General features: G+C 49.0%; 1 protein-coding gene across 1 annotated transcript; it reads left to right on the top strand.

Annotated features, from left to right (window-relative positions):
- Positions 1-2,708: 2,708 nt before the first annotated feature.
- Positions 2,709-19,350, top strand: CFAP20 (cilia and flagella associated protein 20). Its single transcript, XM_065416515.1, has 6 exons — positions 2,709-2,891; positions 13,759-13,838; positions 15,166-15,277; positions 16,071-16,259; positions 17,507-17,617; positions 18,858-19,350. Exons 1-6 carry the CDS (start codon positions 2,808-2,810, stop codon positions 18,861-18,863), a joined length of 582 nt encoding a protein of 193 aa, XP_065272587.1. The 5' UTR covers positions 2,709-2,807; the 3' UTR covers positions 18,864-19,350.
- Positions 19,351-26,780: the final 7,430 nt, after the last annotated feature.

Raw genomic sequence — 26,780 nt, 5'->3', positions numbered from 1 at the left:
TAAAAAAATAAAATGAAAAACTCTTGGTGTTCACCTACAACACTTCAAAGGAAAAAAAAAGGGGGGGAGTTATCCTCTTTTCTGCCTCTTTGTGATAATGAAGGGTGTTTTTTTTTTTTTTTTAAAAACCTCAGTGGGGTTTGGGGTTTTTTTGGTTCTGCTTGTTTTGTTACCTTAGCAATTCACTCTCTAGATCAGTGGTTCTCAACCGGGCAGGTTTCGGGGCGTCTGCCAAGCAGGGCTGGCATTAGACTTGCTGGGGCCCAGGACAGAAAGCCAAAGCCCTGCACCTGTGGCTGAAGCCAAAGCCTGAGCAACTTAGCTTTACAGGGCCACCTGTGGTGTGGTGCCCCGGGCAATTGCCCTGCTTGCTACTCCCCTAACGCCAGCCCTGGCTTTTATATACAGAAAACCAGTTGTTGTGGCACAGGTGGGCTGTGGAGTTTTTATAGCATGTTGGGGGGGCCCTCAGAAAGAAAAAGGCTGAGAACCCCTGCTCGACATGACCAAAGCGCTAGTAGGATAGGAGAAGAGGGGGCATGCACGTGAGACCCGATTTAGGGATGGGAGAATGAGAATCTGATGAAGACTTTTTGCTGGCTTTGTTACAAACTAATTTAAACTCCAACACTTGTATAAAGAGTTGGGAGAAAAGCTCTTTGGTCAAAGATTTAGCACCCCGTTCCCCTTCTTTAAGGGCGGAGAGCGTTCCCACTCAGAGCTCTGAGTCCTCCACTGAGACCCCCAGCAAAAGCAGGAAAGCAAGGCTTGTCCTGCCAGGGGCTGAGAAGGCTAAAACAAGCAGGGAAAAAGCGTAACCTTTGCAGGTGTCTCAACAGCCCAAAATGCAGCACCAGGGCTCCAGCCCAGCGATTTCCCTGCACCCCGCACCAGGAGGGAACTGCAACAGGGAAGAAGATAAACCCACAGGGGAAACTTACTGAGGACCAGAACTAGCTCCTCTACCTCCCCGCCCCCCAGTCTCCCCCTTCCTTCCATCTCCCCACCCCTCCTCTGCCTCCTCCCAGCCACCTCCTCCCCTCCATCTCCCTGCCCCTCCTCTGCCTCCTGAGTCTTCATCTCCCGCTCCCCTCCATCTCCACAACCCTCCCATTTCCCCCAGCCACCTCCTCCCCTCCATCTCCTGCCTCCCCCAGCCTCCCCCTCCCCTCCATCTCCCACCCCTCCTCTGCCTCCTCCAGCCTCCCCCGCCCCTCCTTCTATGATGAGATAACTGGCTCTGTGGATATGGGGAAAGCGGTGGATGTGATATATCTTGACTTTAGCAAATTTTTTGATATGGTCTCCCACAGTATTCTTGCCAGCAAGTTAAAAAAGTATGGATTGGATGAATGGACTATAAGGTGGATAGAAAGCTGGCTAGATTGTCAGGCTCAATGGGTAGTGATCAATGAATTGATGTCTAGTTGGCTGCCGGTATCAAGTGGAGTGCCCCAGGGGTCAGTCCTGGCGCTGGTTTTGTTCAACATCTTTATTAATGATCTGGATGAGGGGATAGATTGCACCCTCAGCAAGTTCGCGGATGACACTAAGCTGTGGGGAGAGGTAGATATGCTGGAGGGTAGGAATAGGGTCCAGAGTGACCCTGACAAATTGGAGGATTGGGCCAAAAGAAATCTGATGAGGTTCAACAAGGACAAGTGCAGAGTCCTGCACTTAGGACGGAAGAATCCCATGCACTGCTACAGACTAGGGACCGAGTGGCTAGGCGGCAGTTCTGCAGAAAAGGACCTGGGGGTTACATTGGACGAGAAGCTGGATATGAGTCAGCAGTGTGCCCTTGTTGCCAAGAAGGCTAACGGCATATTGGGCTGCATTAGTAGGAGCATTGCCAACAGATCGAGGGAAGTGATTATTCCCCTTTATTCAGCACTGGTGAGGCCTCATCTGGAGTACTGCGTCCAGTTCTGGTCCCCCCACTACAGAAAGGATGTGGACAAATTGGAGACAGTCCAGCGGAGGGCAACGAAAATGATTAGGAGGCTGGGGCACATGACTTATGAGGAGAGGCTGAGGGAACTGGGGTTTAGTCTGCAGAAGAGAAGAGTGAGGGGGGATTTGATAGCTGCTTTCAACTACCCGAAGGGGGGGGGTTCCAAAGAGGATGGATCTAGACTGTTCTCAGTGGTGGCAGATGACAGAACAAGGAGCAATGGTCTCAAGTTGCAGTGGGGGAGGTCTAGGTTGGATATTAGGAAACACTATTTCACTAGGAGGTTGGTGAAGCACTGGAATGGGTTACCTAGGGAGGTGGTGGACTCTCGTCCTTAGAGGTTTTTAAGGCCCGGCTTGACAAAGCCCTGGCTGGGATGATTTAGTTGGGGGTTGGTCCTGCTTTGAGCAGGGCGTTGGACTAGACGACTCCTGAGGTCCCTTCCAACCCTGATAGTCTATGATTCCTCTGCCTCCCACTCCCTCCCGCTCAGCCCGAGGGGCGGGGCTCGCTGCACTCAGGACTGTTGCCATAGCAGTGCGCACACGCCGACAACACACGGCCCCTCGGCGAGCGGGGGAAGTAGTTCCGGCTGGAGGGGAAAGTAGTGCCTTGGTGACGGTGCGCGACCTGGCCGAAGGGGCTGAACCAAGCGGCATAGAGCCAATCACGGGGACCATTGCGAGGCGCGGAAGAATCTCACGCAGGCTCCTCCCCTTCCTGTGGACGGGAGGTGACCCAACATCTGCCTCCGCGCGGCAAGCGGGTGGCCTGGGCTCGGCGGCGGCAGCGAGGAGCGGAGGGAGCCGAGCCGGGCCGGCCGGGAGACCCTTCCCCCTCCCCCGGCGGCGGGATGTTCAAGAACACGTTCCAGAGCGGCTTCCTCTCCGTGCTGTACAGCATCGGCAGCAAGCCCCTGCAGATCTGGGACAAGAAGGTGCGGGGGTTGGGGCGGGGGCGGGGGCTGGGCCCCTGCAGATCTGGGACAAGAAGGTGCGGGGGCTGGGGCGGGGGCTGGGCCCCTGCAGATCTGGGACAAGAAGGTGCGGGGGCGGGGGCTGGGGGGCTGGGCTCGTGGGGGACGGGGCTGGGCTCCTGCAGATCTGGGACAAGAAGGTGCTGGGCCTGGGGGGGACCGGGGGGCTCCGGGGTCTGGGCCCGGGGCAGGACCAGGGGGGCTGGGCCCGTGGGGGATGGGGCTGTGGGGGGGCCGGGGGGCTGGGCCCCTGCAGATCTGGGACAAGAAGGTGCCGGGGGCTGGGCCTGGGGGGGACCGGGGGGCTGGGCCCGTGGGGGACGGGACGGGGCTGGGCTCCTGCAGATCTGGGACAAGAAAGTGGTGGGGGTCCGGTGGGCTGGGGGTGGGGAGCTCTGGGGGAGGGTGTCAGGGGGGCTGGGCCCCTGCAGATCTGGCACGAGAAGGTGCCGGCGGGCTGGGCCGGTGTGGGGCTGGCCCTGGCCTCCTCCAGCACCCCCGCGCCCGGCAGCACTTCCCGGGGGTGGTGGCAGCAAGAAGCCGCTAGTGGCTCCGATTTCTGGGGAGGGAGGGAGGGCTGAGGTCCCTGGGACACGTGTGTGTGTGGGGGGGAGGACACGGACTCCTCCCCCCGGGGCTAGGGGCCTCAGTGCCATGTCTGTGCCCGGTCAGATCCGTAGAGGTCAGTAATCTGCTGTCCCTATGGCAACAAGCTGCCTGGCAACCTGCATCCCAGGCCTGGGCATCGCTGGTTGCTTGGCAGGTTTATGCGGGGGCCTCTTGCACTCTGGGACAGTTCCTGGAGGAGTGAACCCATTCCTGACAAGCTGCTCTCCAAATGGAATATGTCCAGGGAGCGCCAGGCCAGGGCTATCCTCTCTTGGGGGAAAGCACATTCACAAAATGATCTTCCTTTGGGTCTTAGTAAGGAAACTTGGGAGCTCCTGCTGTCTTGTAGGTAGTGGGTGTTACTTGTCCTTTGACATAGTGACTGGAGCTGGCTGTGAAGCATTCAAATGCCATTGTTTAAAAGACTAGATTTGATTGAAAGAGAGAATTGTAACCTTCTACTTTGCAGAGCCACTTCTGCAAAAGCTAGCCAACTTCTGTCCCATCCATGTAGCTACTTCACAGCTCTTCGTTTACAGGTGTCATGGAGGCTGCTGCCTATAAGTAGTAAGCAACGCATCTGATTTTCAGTTTTAATCAATAACAACCCCCCCCCCCCAACTCCTTCCCCAAAAAGAAATCAGGAGTTTATCTGGCATAACCCTAGAAATGGTTACTTGTATCTAAAGACTTGTCTGCATGGAGGAGTAATGCAGACTGTGGCGGTTTGATTTCTAAAGCTCACTACTGTGTTGAACATTAATTGGTCCATGCTGACCCTGCTGGTGCCCACTAAAGGTTCCCTAGTGCACTTTAAAATAATGCTGTTTGAAACAGTATTACATTAAAGAGCACTAGAGAACATTACAAAGAGATTACTTATTACATTACTGTAATATATGCTATTGTATATAACATACTACTCATTACCGTATATGAGAGCGAGCCCAGGAACCCTGCCCCACACACAGTTTTTGAGCATTTGTGTACAACTGAAGAATTCCTAAAAACAAACACTGAAATATAGAAGCCCTAATGATGATCAGCAGCATACAGTGTTCTGAAATATAAGAAACAGTCCTCAGAACTTCTACCAGCTTTGATCCTCAATGCAGGGATCTTGTCCTTGTCCCAAGAGTGATTGTATGTTAATAAGGCAGTGTCTCTTCTTAGAAATACCAAGTTTAGTGTCTGCAGTTTTCTCTTTGACTCATACTGCATTTTGAGTTCCTTGAGAAGAAAAATGTCCCTCCGCACACTATAAAATATGAAGTAGTCAGTGTGAAATCTAGTTATTTGTATCTCATTTTCTAAAATTAAATATCAGTTTCTACATCTGCCCCAAAATCTCCTTGCCAAATGTTGTGGTCTGAAAATAGCATGTTTCTATTATTAAAAGTTGAATTTTTCCAGTTGCTATACGAAAGACCCCCACAAACATGGGGTGCTAACCATAGTGAAATAATTAAAGTGACTGTAAGCAATATGCTGTCAAATGATCAAAGTAAACAACCTGGGGGAAAAATAGGTAATTATTTTTTGCTCTGTCAGTTACAGTCATCTTGGGTGTTACTTGGAACAGTAGGATGTCAGCCAAAGATGTTTTTGTTTTGTTTATATTCCTTTTAAAAATGGCCTGCAAAGGGCACTTAAAATGGTGTTTTCTCCCCTTTAGGATGTATAAAGAAGTCTTGAAAGTGTCTTTTAATTTTTCGACATAGAAATGGCAAGAATGTCAGCTTTAGCCTTTCCTGGATTTGCTGCAATGCTTTTTAGGCCCCTCAGATGTCTGTCAGCTCTTGCAGGTGTTGAACCTTTAACAGAGACATCCCTTCCCCCAAAGTACTCATTAGTCACTGATGTTATGCAAAAATCAACCCCAAAAGAAGTTAGAAACAGTCTGACTAAATCTCCTTTCTCCTTCCAATTGCTTCAGTATTCAGTCTCTTGTGACATCATAATTTCACTGTCCATTCACAAGACCTAAAATTCGAATGTAACTTAGCAGGCAGGAAAACATCTGTTATATTTATAAAACCATTTCAGGCCTTCTCTGTACATCATAGAGCAGCACAAAGAAAAGGGTGGGTGGTGGGGGGGGCAAGAGTGCAACTTCTTTCCTTTTTGAAGGTGCTCTTTAAATTGGAGGTGTGTTTTGTTAGGCCAGGTCTACAGTACCGCGGTAGTTCGACAGCTGGCAATCGAACTTCCGGGTTCGATTTATCGCGTCTGGTCTGGACGCGATATATCGATCCCGGAAGCGCTCGCCGTCGACTGCAGTACTCCAGCTCGGCGAGAGGAGTACCGCGGAGTCGACGGGGAGCCTGCCTGCCGCGTGTGGACCGCGTCTGAACCGCGGTAAGTTCGAACTAAGGTATGTCGACTTCAGCTACGTTATTCACGTAGCTGAAGTTGCGTACCTTAGTTCGAATTTGGGGGTTAGTGTAGACCAGGCCTTACAGATGTCCCTTGTGCTGCTTCAGGGATGTGGGCTAAATATATTAAATAAAACCAGGCCTATTTGTGGTCTGAAAGAGAGCCCAGTGGTGCTTTCAGAGTATACTACAGTGGAATGTGTTGCAAACGCCTGTGAGGGCAAAGAAATAATGTTGTTGGTTTTTTAAATGCTATTTAGCTAACATCCGTGCTGTAAGAAATGCCAGCTTTATAAGGCCTCAGTCATGCAACTTCTTGCATGTGAGAAGACTGCTGTGCCTGCCTGGAGCCTCATTGGAGTTAATAGCAGCAGTCTGTTCGCAAGCAGTTAGTTGCAGGATCAGGGCTGAAATAAACATAACAGATCTAGAGGAAGGCTGAGCAGTGGATGCATTGCGGTTCTAAGAAAAATACTTGTGCCCATAGGGATGTTGTTAACCAGGAGGTTTATAAGCCTTTCTTTTTTTCTTTTGTAATGGTCTCATTCAAATGTAAGGGCTCCCAAGTCCTGCATCTTGGCAGGGGGTTAAACTAGATGACCCTGGCGGTCCCTTCTAACCCTATGGTTCTATGATTCGAAGACCTTTGTCTACACTGCCAGGTAAGTCAACATAAGTTACGCTACTCCAGCTATGTGAATAACGTAGCTTAGGTCAACTTACTGCAGTATCGACACCACGCTGCGTCGACGGGAGATGCTCTCCAGTAGACTTGCCTTACTCCTCTCGTACCGGAGTTGACTAGAGAGCGCTCTGCGGTTGATTTAGTGGGTCTTCACTAGACCTGCTAAATCGACCCCCCAGTTTAGACATGGCCTAAGTGAGTGACAGCACTGGTTAGAGAGAGACAGTCTGGGTGAAAATGCTCGTACCTTGCCTGCTGACCTATTGTTCTCCTGAGTGCTGGGCCACTCAGATACTTGTCTGCAGGGCTGTCGAGAGCGGGTTCGGGCCCCAGTGAAAAAAATTTTTCTGGTCCCCCAGCAAGGGCTAAACAGGGCTGACGAGGGGGGGGGGGAAGCCGGGCCCCGGGCCCCCTTCCGGACTGCCGGGGCCCGGTAGTTTGTACCGGCTTTCCCCCCCTCTCGTCAGCCCTGCTTGTCTCTCATGGTGAAGTGTGCTGAATTCTGGGCCAGCTTCATTGTAATGGGGTGGGGGGGTCAATGTCCATTGGAACTAGACTAAAGTCGGGACATTCCTCTCAACTGTGGCACCCTGCACAGCTGAACCTCAGTTTCCATCTTACAACTACTCTTAAAATGCTCTTTTAATAATCTATGTTTAAAAGTAAATGGGTTTGTCACTTGCACCTGCACTCTTATTCTGCTTATAGTTAGGGGTCTTCAGAGATTTTTAGCGTTTCCTGAAGATCTGGGTTCACTTGTAAGCTAGTAGTCTTGTTAGGCATTGTCTGTGTTAAGGAAACTGGCACTGGTAACATAAAGTAAGCTGCACTGGTGTAAGCCAACAAGTGCTGGTGCAGGTTGTTGACATCAAGGATCTGTACTGATGTAACTATACTATTTTCTTAAATGTAGATGAAGGGGGAGGGCAAAGACTCTCTAAACACCTTGGAAGCATTCGCTTTACAGAGACTCCTTTCCTTGATTATGCTGTGTGAACAGTGTGGCTTCCAACTCTCCTTATGAGTTACTTTCATTCCTTCCCTTTCACTCTCTTTTCCCCACACCTCACCTACCCCCCATGGGCTGCAGTTAGTCTCTCGGCAGGTGGTTTGGCAATGAGGGCAGCTCTTTCACTCATCTGCTCTGTACTTAGCATCATGCTCACAGACTTTGCTTCCGGAGTCCAAAGTGGATGATGCCGCTGAAAATTGAAGTGGACATCCTTGGCTTTCTGAGATAGGGGAAGCGCTAGCTCAGTGGTTCTCAATCTTCTGTACTGGTGACCCCTTTCACATAGCAAGCCTCTGTGTACGATCCCCCCTTATACATTAAAAACACTTTTTATATATCTAACACCATTATAACTGCTGGAGGCAAAGCGGGGTTGGGTGATTGTGAGCTGTCAGCCTCCACCCCAATGTAATAACCTCGCGACCCCCTGAGGGGTCCCGACCCTCAGTTTGAGAACCCCTGAGCTAGCTGCTAACCCAGCACCATCCTGCCAGAACAGCCGCCAGAGCCCCCTAAATACAGAACGTGTTTTCTAGCTCTTTTAGATTTTTTTTTTTTTGTGCGGAGCAGATCAGTCTTCAGATCACTTACCCAGGGAGTGCATCTCCTGCCATTTGAGTCTTCCGGGGCTTTCTGGGAGACCTGTTTCGCAAGGCACTGTCACTATCTCCATTTTAACACTTAGCTAATCAGAACCTCTCTTCAATCCTGAGCCCTTGGCTCTCTGATCTCAGCATTGCAAGCTGTTCTGCTGCAGTGGATGGAAACTGTTCAAAGGAACGTATCAAATCGATTGATTCTCTGGCTGATTTCTCCGAGTACGCAACTACTGAGACTTTTCTTAAACTGAAAGATAAAGATTAAAAGTTAGAGCAACTTCAAATGCTGTTCTCTAGCAGTGTAGTGTATGCCAGTGTTTAGCATTCACCTGAATACCAAATAACTCTTGGAATCTGACCACAGAATACAAATACACCTCTACCCCGCTATAACGCGACCCGATATAACACCGGTTCGCATTTAGCGCGGTAGCAGCGGGGCTCCCGTGGCGCTTTAAAGAGTCCGGGGCTCCGGCTGCTGCAGAGAGCCCCGGGCTCTTTAAATCACCACCGGAGCCCTGCCGCCGCTACCCCCGGGGCTGCGGCAGCGGGGCTCGCCGGCGATTTAAAGGGCCTGGGGCTCCCCGTGGCCGGAGCCCCGGGCTCTTTAAATCACCGCTGGAGCCCTGCCACCGCTACCCTGATATAACGGCGTTTCGCTTATAACGCAGTAGGGATTTTTGGCTCCCCACGACCGCATTATATCAGGGTAGAGGTGTAGCTGTTACTTGCATCGTTTCCCTGACCAGTGTGGAAAGGACTGTTTTCTGGGAACCGCATTAGAAAACCCTGCTATAGCCCATGTATGGGTGGAATATCGCACAGTCAGACTAGCTTGATTCTCGAGGGGGGGATAATCTCTGCCTACAGTGGTCAGGGAAATGATGGTAGCAACAGCGGAGTTTAAACACAGCTGTTGCTAGCATGGTTCCAGCCAGAGATAATGACCTAACCATGTCTGCACTAATGCTGGACAGCAATAAAATACTTGTTGGCGCCTCTAGAGGTCTCCCTCAGCCTATCTAATTCACTATTCACCACTTGGACTGAACTTGAATTCTTCTATCAAGGGCTGAGTTAATCTTAAATTTCTCCAATCTTCTAGTTACACTGATCTAAGGTGCTACTAGTAACAATAGTAGGTAAAAAATATGTCCATACGAACTGATTTTTTTTTTTAAAAAGATGATTGCGTCCCTTGAGGTCCAGCCATTTTTGAGTGTGTGAATAAGCATTTTTTGTCTTGAGTGCAGGCAGGTTAATAATTAGTAAATTAGTGTAACTCAGAATAGGATTATCCATTTATATGGATGATAATATCCACCGTTGCATAAAATAGGACTTGATAGGATTTTTTTTCTCTCTGCTTCCAAAAAAGTCCTCTTTGGGTTGTGACAATGTATAGAAAATGTGAGCTCAGAATTAGCTTTTCTGGAAGTGTAACTTCTGAGCATTCAAAGTTACAGCAAAAATCCCTTCACTTTAACCGCGCTGGTCACCGCAGAGCATCTGCTGTAATCTATAGTGATAAACCTTCTCTTTCCGTGACCTCCAGAGATCCCTCGTTGAGCAATGCTGCTGTAACCTGTGAACTCAGTGTTAACTGTTATCAGAATGTCAGCCTCTGGGGGAGTGATTTCCAGGGGTGGGGTGTTAAGTAATGGTATCCAGAGCCTTTCAGCTATCTTCTCTTCTGAGTCCTAAGAACGGCCAGACTGGGTCAGACCAAAGGTCCATCAAGCCCAGTATCCTGTCCTCTGAAAGTGGCCAATGGCAGGTGCCCCCCAAAGGGAATGAACAGACAGGTTATCATCAAGTGATCCATCCCCTGTCACCCAATCCCAGCTTCTGGCAAACAGAGGCTAGGGACACCATTCCTGCCCAGCCTGGTTCAGAGCCATTAGTCAAATTAGCTCTGGTTGATAAGCTAGTTCTGATTACTCTTTAGAGGCCTTTGTGAAATAAGTTGGTTGTCCCCACACTTACCCCAGTTTCTAGGGAAGGATTGGGGCTCAATGTCTGAGTGCCAATAGAGTTCTTTGGAGAAGGGTGTGTGTTTTATGCTGCTCTCTCTATGTACCCCACTTGGGTTTTGATAGGGTAGTACATGAGTTGATTAGCTAGCAAACTGTTGTTGTTTTGTAGACTAGTCTACTTCATCTCTAAACATTGGCATCCCAAATTCTTTGTAATTCTTAATATATGCTGCCCTTGGATGCATACCATGACACTGCCCTCCGCCCTGCTTGGCTGTCTCATCCATGCTTTCTCTGTTGTCCTGCCTACCTTATATCTTTCCTCTTGTCAACTCATCCTGCTCCTAGGAATGTTGTATGAGAAGAAACACATTCCCTCTGTAATCCTCCAATGTGTCTCTTGCGTTCGGAGAGAGAAACTGGCTTCATGGACCATGACTAGTCAATTCATGTTGCACTAAATTGACCTGGTGGCAGAAGGAAAAGAACACATTCTTTTACTAGTCAAACATTGATTAACTAATGAATTATCATCCATACTGGGAGTCTCACTAGAGAAGCCCAACACTGAACCTTCCCTATCTCCCCTTTTCGTCACTGAGGCCTTGGCTACAGTCGCGGATTCACAGCGCTGCCGTGGCAGCGCTGTGAAGCGCGAGTGTAGTCACGCCACCAGCGCTGCGAGAACTCCACCTCTCCAAGGGGAATAGCTTGCAGCGCTGCGAGGGAGCGTGCAGCGCTGCAGGCGCTGATTACACTGGCGCTTTACAGCGCTGCACTCTCTGCGCTCAGGGGGGGTGTTTTTTCACACCCCTGAGCGCAGCAAGTGCAGCGCTTTGAATTGCCAGTGTAGCCAAGGCCTAAGAAATCTTGGGCTACCAGTGGTACAGTCCTGGGATTACCAATGGTTAAGCCCTTCGTTTTCAGTTTAAACCGATTTTTACCAAAAAAAATTCCCAGGTTTTACAAAAAGTATTTGTTTTTCTCTGATTTTCACCCTACTGTCCTTCAAATATATAAAAAATAACTTGTTTTATTAGGAAAATAAAATACATTGCATAAGATATGTGTATTACAATAATACATCAGTCTGTGTGTATATGTAAAGCCGTCTGTTGAAGTAAGGCTCTGTATTAGTCTAGAAGATGCACACAATAAATAAACAGGCACGCAGGCAAGCTCTGAAGTGCGTGCGCATCTGAACATACTGATGAATCTCATGCCCACCACGTACACATTTATCTACATGCAAGACTGTAGGAGAATGGGTCTTGGACCCCCCCCCTTTGTACATTAAAAACACTTTTTTATATATCTAACACCATTATAACTGCTGGAGGCAAAGCAGGGTTTGGGATGGAGGCTGACAGCTCACAATCCCCCATGTAATAACCTCGCGACCCCCTGAAGGGTCCCGACCCTCAGTTTGAGAACCCCTGAGCTAGCTGCTAACCCAGCACCATCTTGTCAGAACAGCGAGCCTACACTACGCAGGACTTTGGGAAATTACACTGAAGGACTTCACATAAAATAGTGGGTGTTGATAAATATTTTTAAATATTGAGCCCAATTATTAAATGTTAATATAGTTCTAAGTCTACAACAGTAAACTGTTCGTTTGAATAAACAGTTTTATTTGGGGTTTGAAGGGATACTGTTTTCTTAAACTCAGAAGTGGCATTGTGATTTGAGTTCTGTTTTAGTTCTGCAGCAAACTGCATTGAATTCTGTTAAAGCATTCATCTACTGAATACTTTTCCCCCCTGTCCTTTCTCCACCAAACTAAACCCTGATATTTACCAAGAACAATTTTTAATAGTTTTTTGCACCGATTTTTCAGCTGTTTTTGTTGTTGTGGTAATAAACACTGATAAATTCCCAGGAAAAATTAAATAAAATCAAAACTGAAAACAAAGGCGCCTACCAATGGTGAAAGCTGTAATGTAGCCTGAGAGCAGGTATTCTTACTGCTGTTCTCTAAGCCGGCTAACCAGGTTACTTTCTCAGTGCACAATCAGCATGTTGCATCCTTGTTTCCAGGCTTTAACTTCGATAGCGCCTATTGCTGCTGCTAATATATAGAACCCCACGTTAGTCTTCTAATGGATGATTCCCGTTGCAGCTGACAAAAACATCAAATCATCTGAACATTGCCATGTTAGTTTCTTTTAGACCGACCTATAAATAAGTGGGAGATGTATTTGGTGCAGAAGAGGCATAGGATTGGAGAACAGGAATACGGTGCTATCCCTTGAGGAGTCTCTCTCTGGCAGCTTAACATCTTCTTTATCTGTGATGGCTCGGAATGGGATTAAAAACATGGTCTGTCAATCCATGCTAGCATTCCTACCATTACCAGCATCCATTTCAGGTGATCTGAATAGAGACATCCTTAAAGACCAGAGAGAGGTGGGCTCCTGTTTGCCGTTCTTATTTCTCTTTTAGCAAACACACACGTTATTATCCACTATAGGTCCATCTAGAGCAACTGACTAAGCAATTTGAAGATGAATTGCTGGTTTTGTAAATCATTTTATTACATATGACTGGAATCCTCCCATTAGATGTTTGATGTGGTTCTGTATTTTAGCAGCAGAGTGGTGCTATCATGGATTCACAGGGTTGCAATGTGCTGACTCCGCACAAGGAAGTGGGTGATTTAATTAGCAGAAGTGCCTTTAAACGTAGAACTCGGTTTTTTTTCTTAATGTGGAACGAGCTTTTTCGTTAAAAAATGAACTCACAAACCCTGAGATTCAGCATAAGTTGGTTGCTGAGAAGAGCAAGTGTGAGTGACTGTGCCAATTCCCATTCTGGCCTTCCTGTACTGTGCAGGGACCTGGCTGTGAGTAACTTACTGTATCAATGGAGAGCTCAGATCAGCTCTAAGTCATGGGTTTTTTCCCCCTCTAGCCTTACTCCATTATTAGTGTGACTTAAAACAAGCTTTCTTCATCCATTGCTGCTGTTTGCCTGAGCGCACCAGGCTGCAGTGGCCAGCCCTAGCAATGGGCAGTAGCACACAGGAGGTAAAAGTCCTGTAAGTGGAGAGGGTATTCTGGGTGTAGATGCACTGGCCTGCAGGAGTCCCGGATTAATGAGGGAAGAAATAGACCTGGGCTTCTTGTAGCTTTTGCTACAACCTTGCATTCCTTTCCCTGGTTTGGTTTAACTTAGTACTTGTCTGGCTTGAGCATTCTTTGGGCCTTCCTATACTAGACTTAAATGCATCAGAGTGACTCAGCATGCATTTTGCTGTGTACTGATGTGCTTTGTCAACGTACTGTTTCTGGCCTCTGACGTCAGCATCTGGAGATGACATTGGACCTTGCAGACTCTCAGTAAAGGTGTTTGCTGGCAGCGTGTCCTGTAGTAGTAATTGCAGTTGTAGTTGCATGGGATGATGGACGATGTCCATCTGATTTCTGCATGTAGCTGCTGAGAGGCGTTCTTGTGGGGTGTCTTTCTAGCGTGCTTTTCTGGGCTGGGCGATCTCCCCTGCTCTTCAGGAATGGCAGTTGTCTTTCATCTCTCCCGTGGCTAACGAACTGTTCCACTTTCTCTTGTTCTAGGTGCGGAATGGCCATATCAAAAGAATCACCGATAACGATATCCAGTCACTGGTGCTGGAGATTGAAGGAACAAACGTCAGGTAGAGCAAGAGGCCATTTTTTCCCCTAACACGCTATGGAGCGTTAGCGCCTCAAACAGAATGAATGATCATAGTGCCACTTCAGTCATCTTCTCTTTCCCAAAGACTATTAATCTCTTTCCCTTCCCCCCTCCCTCCCCAGCTTATTGATGAGATTCTTCTCAATCAAGTGGCCCCTTCTGTAGCACTGTTGTGGCATGGCCCATTCTAGCTCTGTTTTTATTCCAAGACATTTTGGGTTTTGCTGGAGTTTTTAAAATGCTCATAGAGCTCTGGATGCAAACCGAGCTCGCTGACTGTCAGTGATGTCTTCCCTCTCTCAGCAAGTTCTAGTAATAGCCAGGTGTTCTCTTTTTCTCCTTATATAACTTGCGTTTCTTATTAGAGACAATCTGGGGCATTGTAGCCCATGGGTTATCTAGTGCCAGGGGAGAGCTGAATTGTAGCCAAAGCAATGCACTGTCTCTTGCATCTGATTGTCCTAAGACCCACTCGTTCCCTCAGTGAAAGACTTGAGGATGAGTGAAGCATCGTAGTAGCAGCAGGGAGCTGAAATATAAGAGGCTTTTGTTTACAAGACACATGGATTTTAGAGCTTGTCAGAGCTTTGGCCCAAAGTTGTGGGGCCGTTTGGCTCTAACTTTTCCTTAAACATGTGCAGTGCTTGGGAGTTACTGCCCTTTTGTTGTGAGGGTGCTACCTGCTTAGATCAAGGGCTGAGGGGGTCTAGTGCGGTGTGCTTGAAGTGTGAACAGGAAGCTCTCAGGATAACTGTGGAGTGTCCTATTAACCTGGTGGGGAAGGAAGAGGGTATTTGAACTGAATGGTGGTTTTGTCCTAGTCCTCCCCACCCATTGGAGTGGAACAGTCCACTCTTTCACTGAGGCCCCCGCTGGTCCAAACTGCCTGGCTAGGTGTGCTTGGGTAATCTGATTGGCTGACCACCCCTTAGTACCCCATATGAGCAAAGTGTAACGTACTGGTGCACCGTGTGAAATTGCAAAGGGGTCAGCAGAGCATAGCACATCCATGCAAGGTAGCTATCAGAAGAGTGTCTCTAAGTGGCCTGCAATTTTTACCTCTGCTAGTGACTTGGGGACAGCCAAAGGGGTGGGAGCTTCAGACCATCCAAGTTATATGGAATCAATTAAACCCTGTGGTTTGTGTACTCCTTAGACCTGGAAAGCTTAAATCTAACATAAGGGCTTCCTGGCTAATTCCTCTTGCACGTGGATCTGTCTGAGAATGTGCTCTATTGATACATCTGCCGTGTACCAGCAGACTGACATAAGGAGCTAGAAATATTAAGTATGTTTCTCCCTCCCAGTACCACGTACATCACCTGCCCTGCTGACCCAAAGAAGACACTGGGCATCAAACTGCCCTTCCTGGTGATGATCATTAAGAACCTAAAGAAATACTTCACCTTTGAAGTGCAGGTGAGTGGGGTAACATGCAGAACTGCCTCAATGGTTGTTAGAGAGGAGAGTATCCCCCAGCCCCAATAACTGCTGGGTATAAAGAGAGTGGGAGATGGCTGTCTAGAGACTCATGATTCCAGCACTGTAACATCTGAGCACTTTGCAGAAACTAATGAATTTGTTCTTAGCACCTCTGTGAGATAGAGAAATATTATCCCTGTTTGACATTAGCCCTAGGTAGTGGTGGCCTAGTGGACAGAACACAGGACTGAGACTCAGGAGACCTGGGTTCTATTCCTGGTTCTCCTGGGTGACTGTGAGCAAGTCATTTCCCCTCTCTGTGCCTTAGTTTCCCAATCTGTAAAATGACGCACTTTGAGATCTGCAGATGAAAAGCATTTAGAAGAGCCAGGGATGATGATTATGGTGATGAAGTGACTTGTCCAAGGTGACACGGGTAGTCTGTGGCAGAGCCAGATCTCCTAGTCCAGTGCATCAACCACAAAATCTTCTTTTTTCCCCCCTTCAGCCCTTACTATCAAGCCCTCTCTACTATTGCAGCCTGATCCCATGAGTCTTGTGGCTCAGAGTTTAGGGGCACCAGTCAGGCCATGAGAGAATGTAGTGACCATGTCTGAAACCCAGGTTTTCATGTTGCATCTAGGCACTGACTTGTAAATGTTCTAGCTGTAAAGTGGAGTAGAAAGTCCTATCCTACAGAACCTCCTAGAGTCTGACTCTGGGTTGGAGACTGCCTGTCTTGAGTGAACTCTGTATCTCCTTGACAGGCTGTCTTTTTCCTCTGCATCAGGTGTTAGATGATAAGAACGTGCGCAGGCGCTTCCGGGCAAGTAACTACCAGAGCACAACCCGGGTGAAGCCCTTCATCTGCACCATGCCCATGCGGCTGGATGACGGCTGGAACCAAATTCAGTTCAACCTGTCCGATTTCACACGCCGCGCCTATGGCACGAACTACATCGAGACCCTAAGGGTCCAGGTATGAGCTAGGCCAAACGGCCATGCTGCTGCCAGGGAGCCTACTTCTCAGAGGTCAGGGCTTCCCGCCCTCCATAGCCGTAGAGATCATGCCCTGCAGTCTCCCTTCTTGCTAGCCAGGAGATTGGGCTGCTGGAGTCCAAGCAGAAAAGGGGCCTGGACTCCACCCTGTTTTTGGCTTCTTAGCCAGTTACCTGTCTTAACTGAGTACTGTTAGAGGGGAGCAGCACTGGTGCTAGTGCCCTCATGTATTAGTGATGGGTGACCACACTGGACTTCCGCCCCACCCCACCCTTAATTCAGCTGCTTCTCAGATGATGGAACTAGCTTCATCCACGGTCTCTTCTCACCAGCTTTCAGCTACATGAGGAAGCTGGGGAGATGCTTTCTCTGGGGTGAGGTGGTATTTAAGTCTATTTGGGAAGCCAGGCACACATCTGACAGTGGGATGGAAGCCCTTATTCTCATTCCTATGCAGGGAAATCCTAAGGAGGGGTGGAATTGCCGTTTTCTGATAAAGAAAGGAGCAGCAGAGAGGGGGGTAGTTGTGAGGAACCTTGTGTCATCTGGCAGCCAGAGCAGAGCTGATTCCGTGGAGTCTCCAGTGCTCTGCCCAGATCTCTTTAGCCAGCTCCCAGACACGTGCCACCTACTGAATGTGTTCCTGAAGAATGAAAGGTGCTAGTATAGGACAGAACAAGAACCAGCTCTGCTACCATCTCCGAGCCTGTGCCAATCACATGAGCAGCGGTACTGGAAACTCTGAAAGATGTTCCGACCCAATTAGAGCTTCCTAGGCGCTCATCCTCCCTAAACAGCTACCTTGCTGTTTATCATGACCCTTTTTCAGTCAGTTTTCAGCCCAGGTAACAGTCCTTGAGATTTCATGAGACACTGGGACATCCAGCTATAAAAACCAAGGGCATGATGGGTGGCTAGGACACTTCAGAAGAGGGTGGAGGAGGAGCTGCTACCTTTTAAAGCTGCTAGGAAGAAAGATGGACTAGGATACCTCCAGGAAGACTGGACAAGGCCTCTGGGGCAGTCAGCAGATCAGCATAATGCCTGCAGCACTGATCACCACAGTGGATTTTCTGGATCTGGGATTCTTAGACTATGGGAGAGTTCCGTAATCGACGAGTGAGGACAGGGTGTGTTGCGAGCCAAACCACCGTCAAGCTGAAGGGGAGAAGTATAAAGAGAGGATGTTAAAGATGCAGCCAATTCTCTCCGTCTTTCCATCACCAGATCCATGCGAACTGTCGCATCCGGAGGGTGTATTTCTCTGACAGACTCTACTCGGAGGATGAGCTTCCAGCGGAGTTCAAACTGTACCTCCCCGTTCAGAACAAGGCCAAGGTGAGCTTGCCTGATGAGGAGGGAGAAGTGGGGAAGCGGCAGCTAGGGCCATCACAAAAATCTCTCTCCTTTGTCTAGCATTTCCTCCTCCCTCCTGATGTTTTAGCAATCAGAGGCCTCCACATAATATTTGTATCTCAAAAGCATTTCCCCTTTGCTCACGGTAGGGAATGTGCCCTTGCCGCTGACGCCAAACACTGGTTCCGACTATTAAAATCAGTAGCAATATCTCAAATTGTTTACTGATTGGCAGTCTTGCCCGGGAAGCACTGAAGTTGATGGAGACTCGGTTCCTTTCCCCACCCCTAGAAAGAGGGCTTCCAAATTTCGTGGGGAAGGGAGTGTGCGAGATGGTTCCCCTGCTGTTGTCTGTGCTCCTCCTGTTCTGGGGTTGAACCGCAGAAGCTGACCCTCTCTTGCTGGTGAGAGATGATAGAATTGCTGACAAACTGGCTGTTGCTGATGACCTCATCCAAGCAGAGGTGCTAGCCTCTGTTTCCTCGTTCCCTGGTCACTTACCTTGACTCCCATAGAGTTCCATTCTGATTCCTGTTTCATGCTGGGAGCATCATTGCTGTGGAAGGGGAAGAAGGATGAGTGTGTTGCCTTAGAGTAGAGAGAGGTGCTGCAGTGTCCTTGGGGTGAGTGGGAGAGGAGCCTGCTGGATCATTCTCCAGTGATCAGTCTAGTTTCAGGATCAGTATTGAGGGGCTTTATAGATAAATGTCCAGCCCTCCTTGACTAGACACCCTCATGATGAAAGCGCTTCTGGGTTGGGCAGAATAAGACAGATGGGTAGGAACTTCTCAAGGGAGTGCATCTTCTCTCCCCACCCCATAGAAATATAGAACTGGAAGGGACCTTGAAAGGTCATCGAGTCCAGTTCCCTGCCTTCACAGCAGGTCCAAGTACTGTGCCTGACCGATTATTTTGCCCCAGATCCCTAAATGGCCCCCTCAAGGATTGAACTCACAACCCTGGGTTTAGCAGGCCAATGCTCAAACCACTGAGCTATCCCTCCCCGCGGAGACTGATGTTTGTTTAGGGGTAGGTCGAGGGCTGTGTTAACGATCACATGCTGCAAAGGTCATGGCAATAGCATGTGGCCAGCAATGAGGATAGTTTAGGGCTGTCAATGGAGCGTTCCCTTCTGTACAATTACACGCCGCATGGGGCACGTTGGAATTGGAGTGTCAGATGCTGATCGCTTAATAATACTGTCTCCTTTGTGCCCCCTCAGCAATAAACTGCATTGGAAAGAAACACGAGGAACGCGCCATGGCTCGGTATGAACATGAAGGCAGGTGGAGGAGAATGTCCTAATGAAACACAATTAGCTAAATTCACTCTGCATAGGGTAACTATATTGAATAATTTGGTATCCCTTTCCTGGGCAGGACACAACTAACCATGTAATAATACTGGAATTGCATTGTACGTCCATAGGTAGCACAGAATCAGAGTATTTATCTGGCTGTTCCTAAGAGCAGAGTCTAAACACTGCGAGTGACGCGGTACCTAATCTTTGCCTCACTTGGGGGAATTACCAAGTCAATGAGAATAGCGTGTCTGAAGAGAGGATCTGGTGTGGAATTACAGGGTTAAGTGTGCCCTCTCAAAGATACCAATGTGTTTTTCCTTTCCTGTTTTTCCATCTTTATTTTATATGTGCTCTAAATATGGATGTAATACTCACACTTTGAAAGTTATTAAACATTTGATTCTGTTTGTAAGTGTGTCCAGGCATCTCCCTCCTTTGATGGTGCTCTTTCACTCACAGATGGTTGGACTTAAAGAGATTCCTCAGAGCCTTTTAGCAGCCCAGATGTTGATATTGCCTCTGAATTCCACTTGGCTTGGCAGCCTGCTCCCCAGAGCCCCAGCAGTGCTGTGGCTAGAGGTGGACTAGCCACATCATACAGGGCAACTTCAACCCCGTGGGCAGAATCTACCCAAGGGTGGCTCTCCATGTGTACTGCTCATCCCCGGAAGATGGGTCTGTACCCTTCATGCAAGTCTCTTATAAATAAGGCAATTTTCTCAGGAGCCGCAAATCAATCGGTTTTATCTGCACACAATGGAAAGATTCACTCCGTTATCTGTATATTTACAGAACATGCTCCAGCTCTGACTAGCCTTGGAACAGCCACTTGTAGGGAAGGGCACAAAATAACATAAACATTAACAATTGCTCCTTTCCTTTGGAGCTTTAGCAGAGCAGCTGAACAGGAGCTAATGCAGTGTTTTCCTGTTCTAAACCAGCCTTTTTCCCCTCTCAAACCAATCTGGATGAGTGTCGTTTCCGTTCTGTGTCAGTCTTAACAAAACGTCAGCAAACTTATGTCCGTAATGCAAGCTAAGCAGTGACGGACAGACCTTCTCTCCCTGGGTCTAATGGGGGAGGTGGCCTTTGACAAGGAGGCTGAAATTTACCCCCTCAGAATTGCTTGTAGAGCACTTCCGGCAGGGGAAATCGGGGGGTATTCTAACAACTGAATTTCCAGGTAGCTTTGATTAATAAGTTAACATGGGAGAGGATATAAAAGATGGGAGGCATCAATCCTGCATTGACACCCTTAGTCTTGGCTTCAGACTTGTTTCATTCCCACCCATCCGCTCAGTGCCAAGACTGCCCTTAATGAAGTTCATCTGTAATCTATCCAGACACATTTACTGAGCTTGCCAAAGGCCGCACTTGACTGCAAGTGAGGAGGGGTGGAGATCTTGGCCTCTTTGAGACCATCAGTTAGCTCCAGAGAGGAGAGACCTGGCCCCCAATGGAAGCCTTTGCTCATGGATACAAACTTCAGGTGGCCAGTGGCAGGTCGGTAACTCCTTTCTCTGTGAGAGCAAAATCAATTGCTGCACTGGGGCGAGACACTTTTTGTTTGTCCCCCGTGGGGTGCCTGCTCGGAAGAGGCTCCGGGGAGCAGCAGCATTAATAGAGCACTACTTGGTGAGGCTGTCCCGTGATGATTCTGCTTTGCCTTCGACAAGTGTCCTTAATGCTTCACAATCAGAGACTCCTGCCTGTGTGGATTGTTAACTGCCATAGGGAGGAGATCAAACGGGCATGATGGGTAGCCCCCAGCCTAAGTTCCCTGTAAGCTGCGCGGCTGGGTGGCTGCCCAGCAGGCTATCAGTTGCCGGCAGTTCAGCTGTGTCTGAACTTGCTGATTTACTTAAAAGGGCAGCGTACTTTAAGTGGGGTCAATGTACTTAAAAGGGCAACGCGCATCTCTGTGTCTCTGTCACACTCACCTCCCAACACACGGTGGTGGTGGTAGTGTTACTACTTGAGACTTCTTTCAAAGTGTGTTGTTTTACCTTTTTTGACTGGTCTATGTATTTCATAATTTTTATTTCTCTCTTACGCTTACATTTAATTCTGTGAGTAGTGAGTTCTCAAATGCCAAACCTGTCCTGGCTGGAGTAATTATCCCTATGGTAACTTTAAAAAAAAAAAAAAAATTATCCCTAGGTTTTTGGTTTCTACTGGTGGCGCACATCTTCACGTTACCTCGATATTGGCGCACATAACAAAATTCATTCCGCACATGGATGGAAAAAATTAGAGGGAACACTGTCCCCAGCTGACCTTTGTCTTCAGTGGGACACCATCCTAACTCATTCTTCCAGCTATATCCTGCTGGAATAAATTGATGGCCACAAAGTTTCTCAATAGTTTTAATGCAAACCAAAATATGATAGCATTTTCCTGTTTGTGTTGATGCTGCTGCAAGTATAAATGGTCCTTCCCTTTTGGGTCAGACAGCATTGGATTCACAAAGTGTAGTTCAACCAAGCGCCTCTCCTAGTGCTGCTCTCTGATGACTGCTTTAGCTGTCATCGGACAAGAGGGAGAACTTGATAGCACCATCCAACAGGGACTGAGTACTGCTGGCATGTCAGAGCCTTGATCTCTGAGGGCTAAGACACGCAGTAGGTGCTCTCCTGAGAGAAGACATGCACCAGAATACTTGCTAGTGTTAAAGGTCCATCCTTAACCCGTTGGTAAATAGCTCAGTATCTTAGGCCCATCCAGGCTACGCTCTCCTAAGCGCTCTCGCTGTGACTGGTGCTCGTGGGTGCAGGAGGGAAGGTAGCAGCTCTGGTATCATGTCCATGAATATTTCTGTCCATAAATGTTTTGTGCACCTGTACAAGATAACTATCGAATGAGCGTTCTCCTGGGTTCCCCTCTGCTGGGTTACATGAGAGCCTGGGTACAGATGGCAGTGACACCCCGGGAAAGGAAGGAATTGGCTGTCCTGCAAAGCAAGCCAGCAGAGGGAAGGGAAATCTAAAATACTCGTGCTAATTCCTACTTTCTGGGGCAGCCAGCTCCTTCCCCTGGTTTCTAATCTTTATTGCACGTTGTTAAGAGCATAAGGGAAAGGCATCTTCATTGCCCTAACTAATACCAAACCAACATCTCAAAGGCTTTCAACCCAACGCAGAGCAGATTCTTTCCCAAAGAGATGAGTTTTCCTTGCCTCCACGCACTTCCAGAATCCTCATGTTCTCTTTTTATCGGCCACGGCGCCTGCTCTTTGATCAGTCCCATAAATGCTAAGAGCCTGTTTTCTACATCAAAGGTGAAGCTTCCCTTTGAAATCTCAGCTGTGGAAAGCGCTTGAGCGTGGAGGTTGCAGTGCGTTGTGCTATAACTGATCAATGGGAGAGCAATCTTCCCCCTTCCCTGCTTCATGTAGGGGAAGGAGTCGGGCTTTTTGTGATGGGGGAGAGAGACTCCAGTTCCTTTCTCAGGCACGGGGTCATTGCTTGACCGCATGGGGAAATTGACCATCATGTCTATCGTGCTGTAGCTCCCTGTGTGAACTCTATTGCAGGATAAAAGTGACTTTATTTTGGAATAATGATTCTGCAGTGCTGGTTAACTTCCCCGTCTAGACAAGCCCTCAGTGCTGGCTTTTTGAGACTGAGGCTGCTGTATCGCACCCCCGTGTGCGTGCAGGATAGAAGTGTTTGTGCTGCTGGGACTGCCCTTGTGTGGTGCTGGAAATACCTGCAGAATATTGCACTCGTAGCCGGTTTTGTGCTGGGGGATTTATGCTGCAAAGACTCACTTGAGTTACAGCAGCTGTTGCCAATGACACTCCTGCTTTAGCCTCGTTTTCCGGCTGGGTTGTGTGAAGAGACAAGTGACTTGCCCAAGAACGCCCAGCGCGTCATGGCTCAGATCAGCTCACCCAAGCAGCAAGCTCTTCTAGGCCTCTGCTGTGGGTCATTAGGGTGCACTGCTGCCGATACCAGACTGCGCTGGAGTATTTGATCTCAAACTTGATTAAATAGCGTCTGTGTTTGTGCATGTGCATCCACATGTACTTAGAAGCTCCTGAGGTCATGGCCTCTTCCTGCCCAGCTGTGTCCAGGCTGGCTCCTTCATGCATATGCCCTCCATAGGGAGGTCCTTAGGGGTGAAGTCCATGACCTTGGCCGCAGTGGGGCCCAAGTCAAATCTCTGCGAAAGAGCTGTTGATCCTCTGCTACTGTTCTTCTTGCTTTATTGATCCGAGCCAGGGTAAGTAGAACTCCCTCCAAAACTTTGCCGTTGTTGCTCCTGATCACCAGCAGAGGTCTCAGTTGAGCCGCCGGAGGCTGATCTTCCCGGTTGGCCAAGCTTGTTGAAACCTAGCCCAATAGGGCTTGGAGCTTGTGGTCTCTAAGTGCTAGCTACCATGAAAACCACTAACACAAACCTTTTCATGCCTTGTGTTACCACTAGCAGGTACAAAGCAGTCAAACACCATGGGGAAATACCACCTTGGTCAGCTGGAGATTGTTTAATAGTCACAGGAACCTGGGACTGTAAAGCAATGCGTATGTGACTCGCAGTGGTCGCTTTCTCTAGCTGGTCACTATCTTGCTGTTTGAGCTCTCTTCTGCAGGCTGCCGTCCTCCCCCATTGGGATCAGGGTCTAGCTGTTTTGTTGTGAATGGCTTCATTCTGCCCAGAGCCTTTATTCACTTGGGTGTACTATGTGTTTGGGGCATAAGAAAAGGTTTCTGCCTAATCTCTCTTTAAAAGTTTTGGATATTAGCCGGGGTATTGTGCTGGGTAGTTGCCTGCCTGAGCCGCTAGGCATCATCTCCTCTTGGCTGGGCGATAGTAGCCAGACGTGCTTCAGCAGTGGTCAGGCCTGGCTCTGCTGGCCGCCTCCTTCTCCAGTCCAGACACAGCGGTAGCATCAGGACTCTGACCCCTTATGCATCACTGACCATCTGTCCCCTGGCGATTCTCCAAAGGGAGCTTCCCTCATCCGGCTATAAATTCTTACAGATGTAGTGCACTGAGCTCGGAGAGCGGACCCAATTTCCTCAGCGTGCAAGGACTGCAGTAATCCCAGGGTATTTATTGTCTGGGCTTCACCCACCTGATTCTGAGATGCAATCCCCACTTGATGCTCCACCATCAGTCATGCTCCACAGCTGCTGCTGTGTCTTCCTGACCTGAGATTTGGGAGTCCAGGCAACCCTGCATCTGTGAGCAAGAGCCACGGTGGCTAAGTTATACCCGGAAACACCAGCCACTGGCATGCACAAGCTTGGGTGTATTAAGCTGGCCAGCCCCCCTTCTGGCTCTGGTCCTAGAGAGAACAGCAACTGCTGCTATTCCTTGGGTCTAACTCTGGGGTGTTCCTTCCGCCAAACTGCTGCGTTCAGGGGTGAAGACACCAGGGCATAGCTCTGAACGATGGTGCTGCTGCTAATGAGAAATTGCTGTTGGCAGCTGTTTCTACCTGTTTCACAGCTCCTTGAATAAGCAAATGCTTATAATGGTACTTTGTGCTTGTGTGGAATAGAGACAGACAAATAACTAAAGCAAGGAGATGACTGCCTGACCCCTCCACCCTACTGAGCCTTTTTAGGTCACTTATGAGAAGCACCGGTGATCACACATGTTTCTAGTCTCTCCTGAGGAAGCATTTTGCAGACGTTCAAGAATAATTTGGTGTTAACTCTTTCAGGGGCTTAGTTCATAGATCGGTTTTCAGAATTCCTGGGGGCAGCAGGCACCATCACAATTGGAAAACATTCTGATCTGAAGTCTCTTCCAGTGGGGTTAGCAGCAGGCTGGTGCTTTTAATGGGTGATGACCCTGCACATGGACAGCTTCTAGAATTTGGTATTGGAGTGATAGTTGCTATTTGTACACCAGAAGTACTGAGTCCCCAGCTGGCCCCGGGTGGTAGGCTTTGGATGAACACTGTAAGGTGAGACAGTCCCTGCCCCCGGAATCACAGACCTAGATAGACAAAGGGTGTGAAGGGAATGAGGCACAGAGCGGTAAGGGGACTTGCCCAAAGTCCCACAGCTGGGCAGTGGCATAGCCAGGAATAGAACCTAGGACCCTGGCTCCTAGACCCATCCTCTCCTCACTGGAACATGCTGCTTCTCAACCATGCAAGCCGTGCCTTCAGTTAACCTGTGCAAGGGTTGTCCTTAATGTTTTAAGAAGAAAATTTGCAGCAGCAGCATTTCTCAAAGGATCTACTATGGACCATGTTCCTGTGCGTCCCAAAGGCAAATGTCCTAGACCAAACTTGTCCTGCCCCCATTGACAGCACTCCCAGGCAGGTAGGCTTCCTGGTGCAGGGATGTCCTCCGATGCTCAGGGCTCACCGAAGTATGTGAAGAGCTCCCTCCATTGCTGGGTCCCTTTAGCCAAAAGAAGTGTCTTCAGCCCAACTTTGTGGTTTTTGTGAAGCGAGTGTTTTCCCTGCCCCTGTGCTAAGCCTCTGCAGCTGTTGTCTAATGTGGTGTGGACAGTTGCTGAAGGGAAGGGAAATATTTATTTTGAGTTTTGTCATTGGCTTCTGACCAGGAACAATGAATGACCATATTGGGGCCTTTGCTCTGGGCATTTCTGTAAATGAGCTGCTATCTACAGCGGGTTAAAACTTCCCCAGGCCAGATTAAAGCCTGGACCACCCAAGCACCGCAAGGTTTAATTGGGATCAGGAATGGTTGTGCTTTCTGAAAACTAACATAGGGGTGCGGGGGGGACAGACCTGGAGTCTGTGAAGAGCAGAAACAGGACACTAGGTGGTGCTGTTCTAACACAAACTACCAGCTCTCCCAGTCCTAGAACAGAGGTGGTACCTCTGCCAACTCCACAGTAGACAGCAAAAGTCTCCCCTAGAAGCCCAGGTCCGGACTAGCAGCGGTGTCGCAGGGCCAGGTGGAGGTGCATTAGCTAAGCTGTCCAGTGGAGCCCAGGGTTGGAGCTGCTGTAAGTCGAGCTGTATTGGCAGAGCTGTGTTGTGGCATCCCAGCTGGTGGGTAGCTGCAGGTGTTGCCGGTCGCAATGGAGGTGAATTAGCAGAGCTGTGTGGAGAAGCTGGAACATATCTGCTAATTACAACGCTGTGTAGTTCACCCGGCCCTACCTCAAACACTCCATGAGCAGACGGGAGCTTAGCTACAGGCCAGCTCTAGGGCAGGAAATATGGTCATTGGCCATCCTGCCCTCCATGGCATAGAAAGGGCTAGGGGAGCGGTGTCAGGTTAATGAGCTGGGTTCAGCCTTGGGCCTGGGACTCTCTTCAGGGCTGGTGACGCTCCCCTGCCCCTGGGCTGAAGGGCACACATCAAAGAAGAAAATGATCAGCTCCATGTGTACCCTGGCTAAGGCCAACTGGCCTTCCTAGAAGATGCTTCTTGCACTGCCCCCCTGCCCACACGAATGAGAAAGTGCCTCTTTAGTGCCTGGCTGAGGGGAAAGGCCCTGGAGTGAAAGGATGAGGGGGGTTGTGGGGAAGCTGGCAGGGGCCCAGTTGCCAGAGGCGGGAGCACTGAGTCCAGCAGCTGGTGCCCAGCTCTGGTGGTGGGATGGTCCCCACCAGCATCTGTTTGCTTCAGAACTGCCCAGAGCCTGGGGAGAAATCTACTGAGGAGGAATGGGCCAGGGGGAGGGGGCTCCCTGCTGTGCTCTGTCTCTCTGCTGGCCTGGCTTGGCGTGTAGAGTCAGAAGATGGGGCGTTCGAAGGTGCATCCTCCAGGCTATGGGCGCTAGGTGAGGTTACTGCAACAGGAGCCTGAGAAGAGCCTAGAGTCAGAGGGGAGCTCTGGCTGCTTCTCCCATGCGCCAAGCCAAGCCAAGCGTTGGTGGGAAGCCAGCTGCTCAGCACATAGCCAC

The sequence above is a fragment of the Emys orbicularis genome, chromosome 14 (genome assembly GCF_028017835.1).
Source record: "Emys orbicularis isolate rEmyOrb1 chromosome 14, rEmyOrb1.hap1, whole genome shotgun sequence".
NCBI lineage: Eukaryota > Metazoa > Chordata > Testudines > Emydidae > Emys > Emys orbicularis.
The sequence above is the reverse complement of the archived record's forward strand: the minus strand, read 5'-3'. Positions and strand labels throughout refer to the sequence as shown.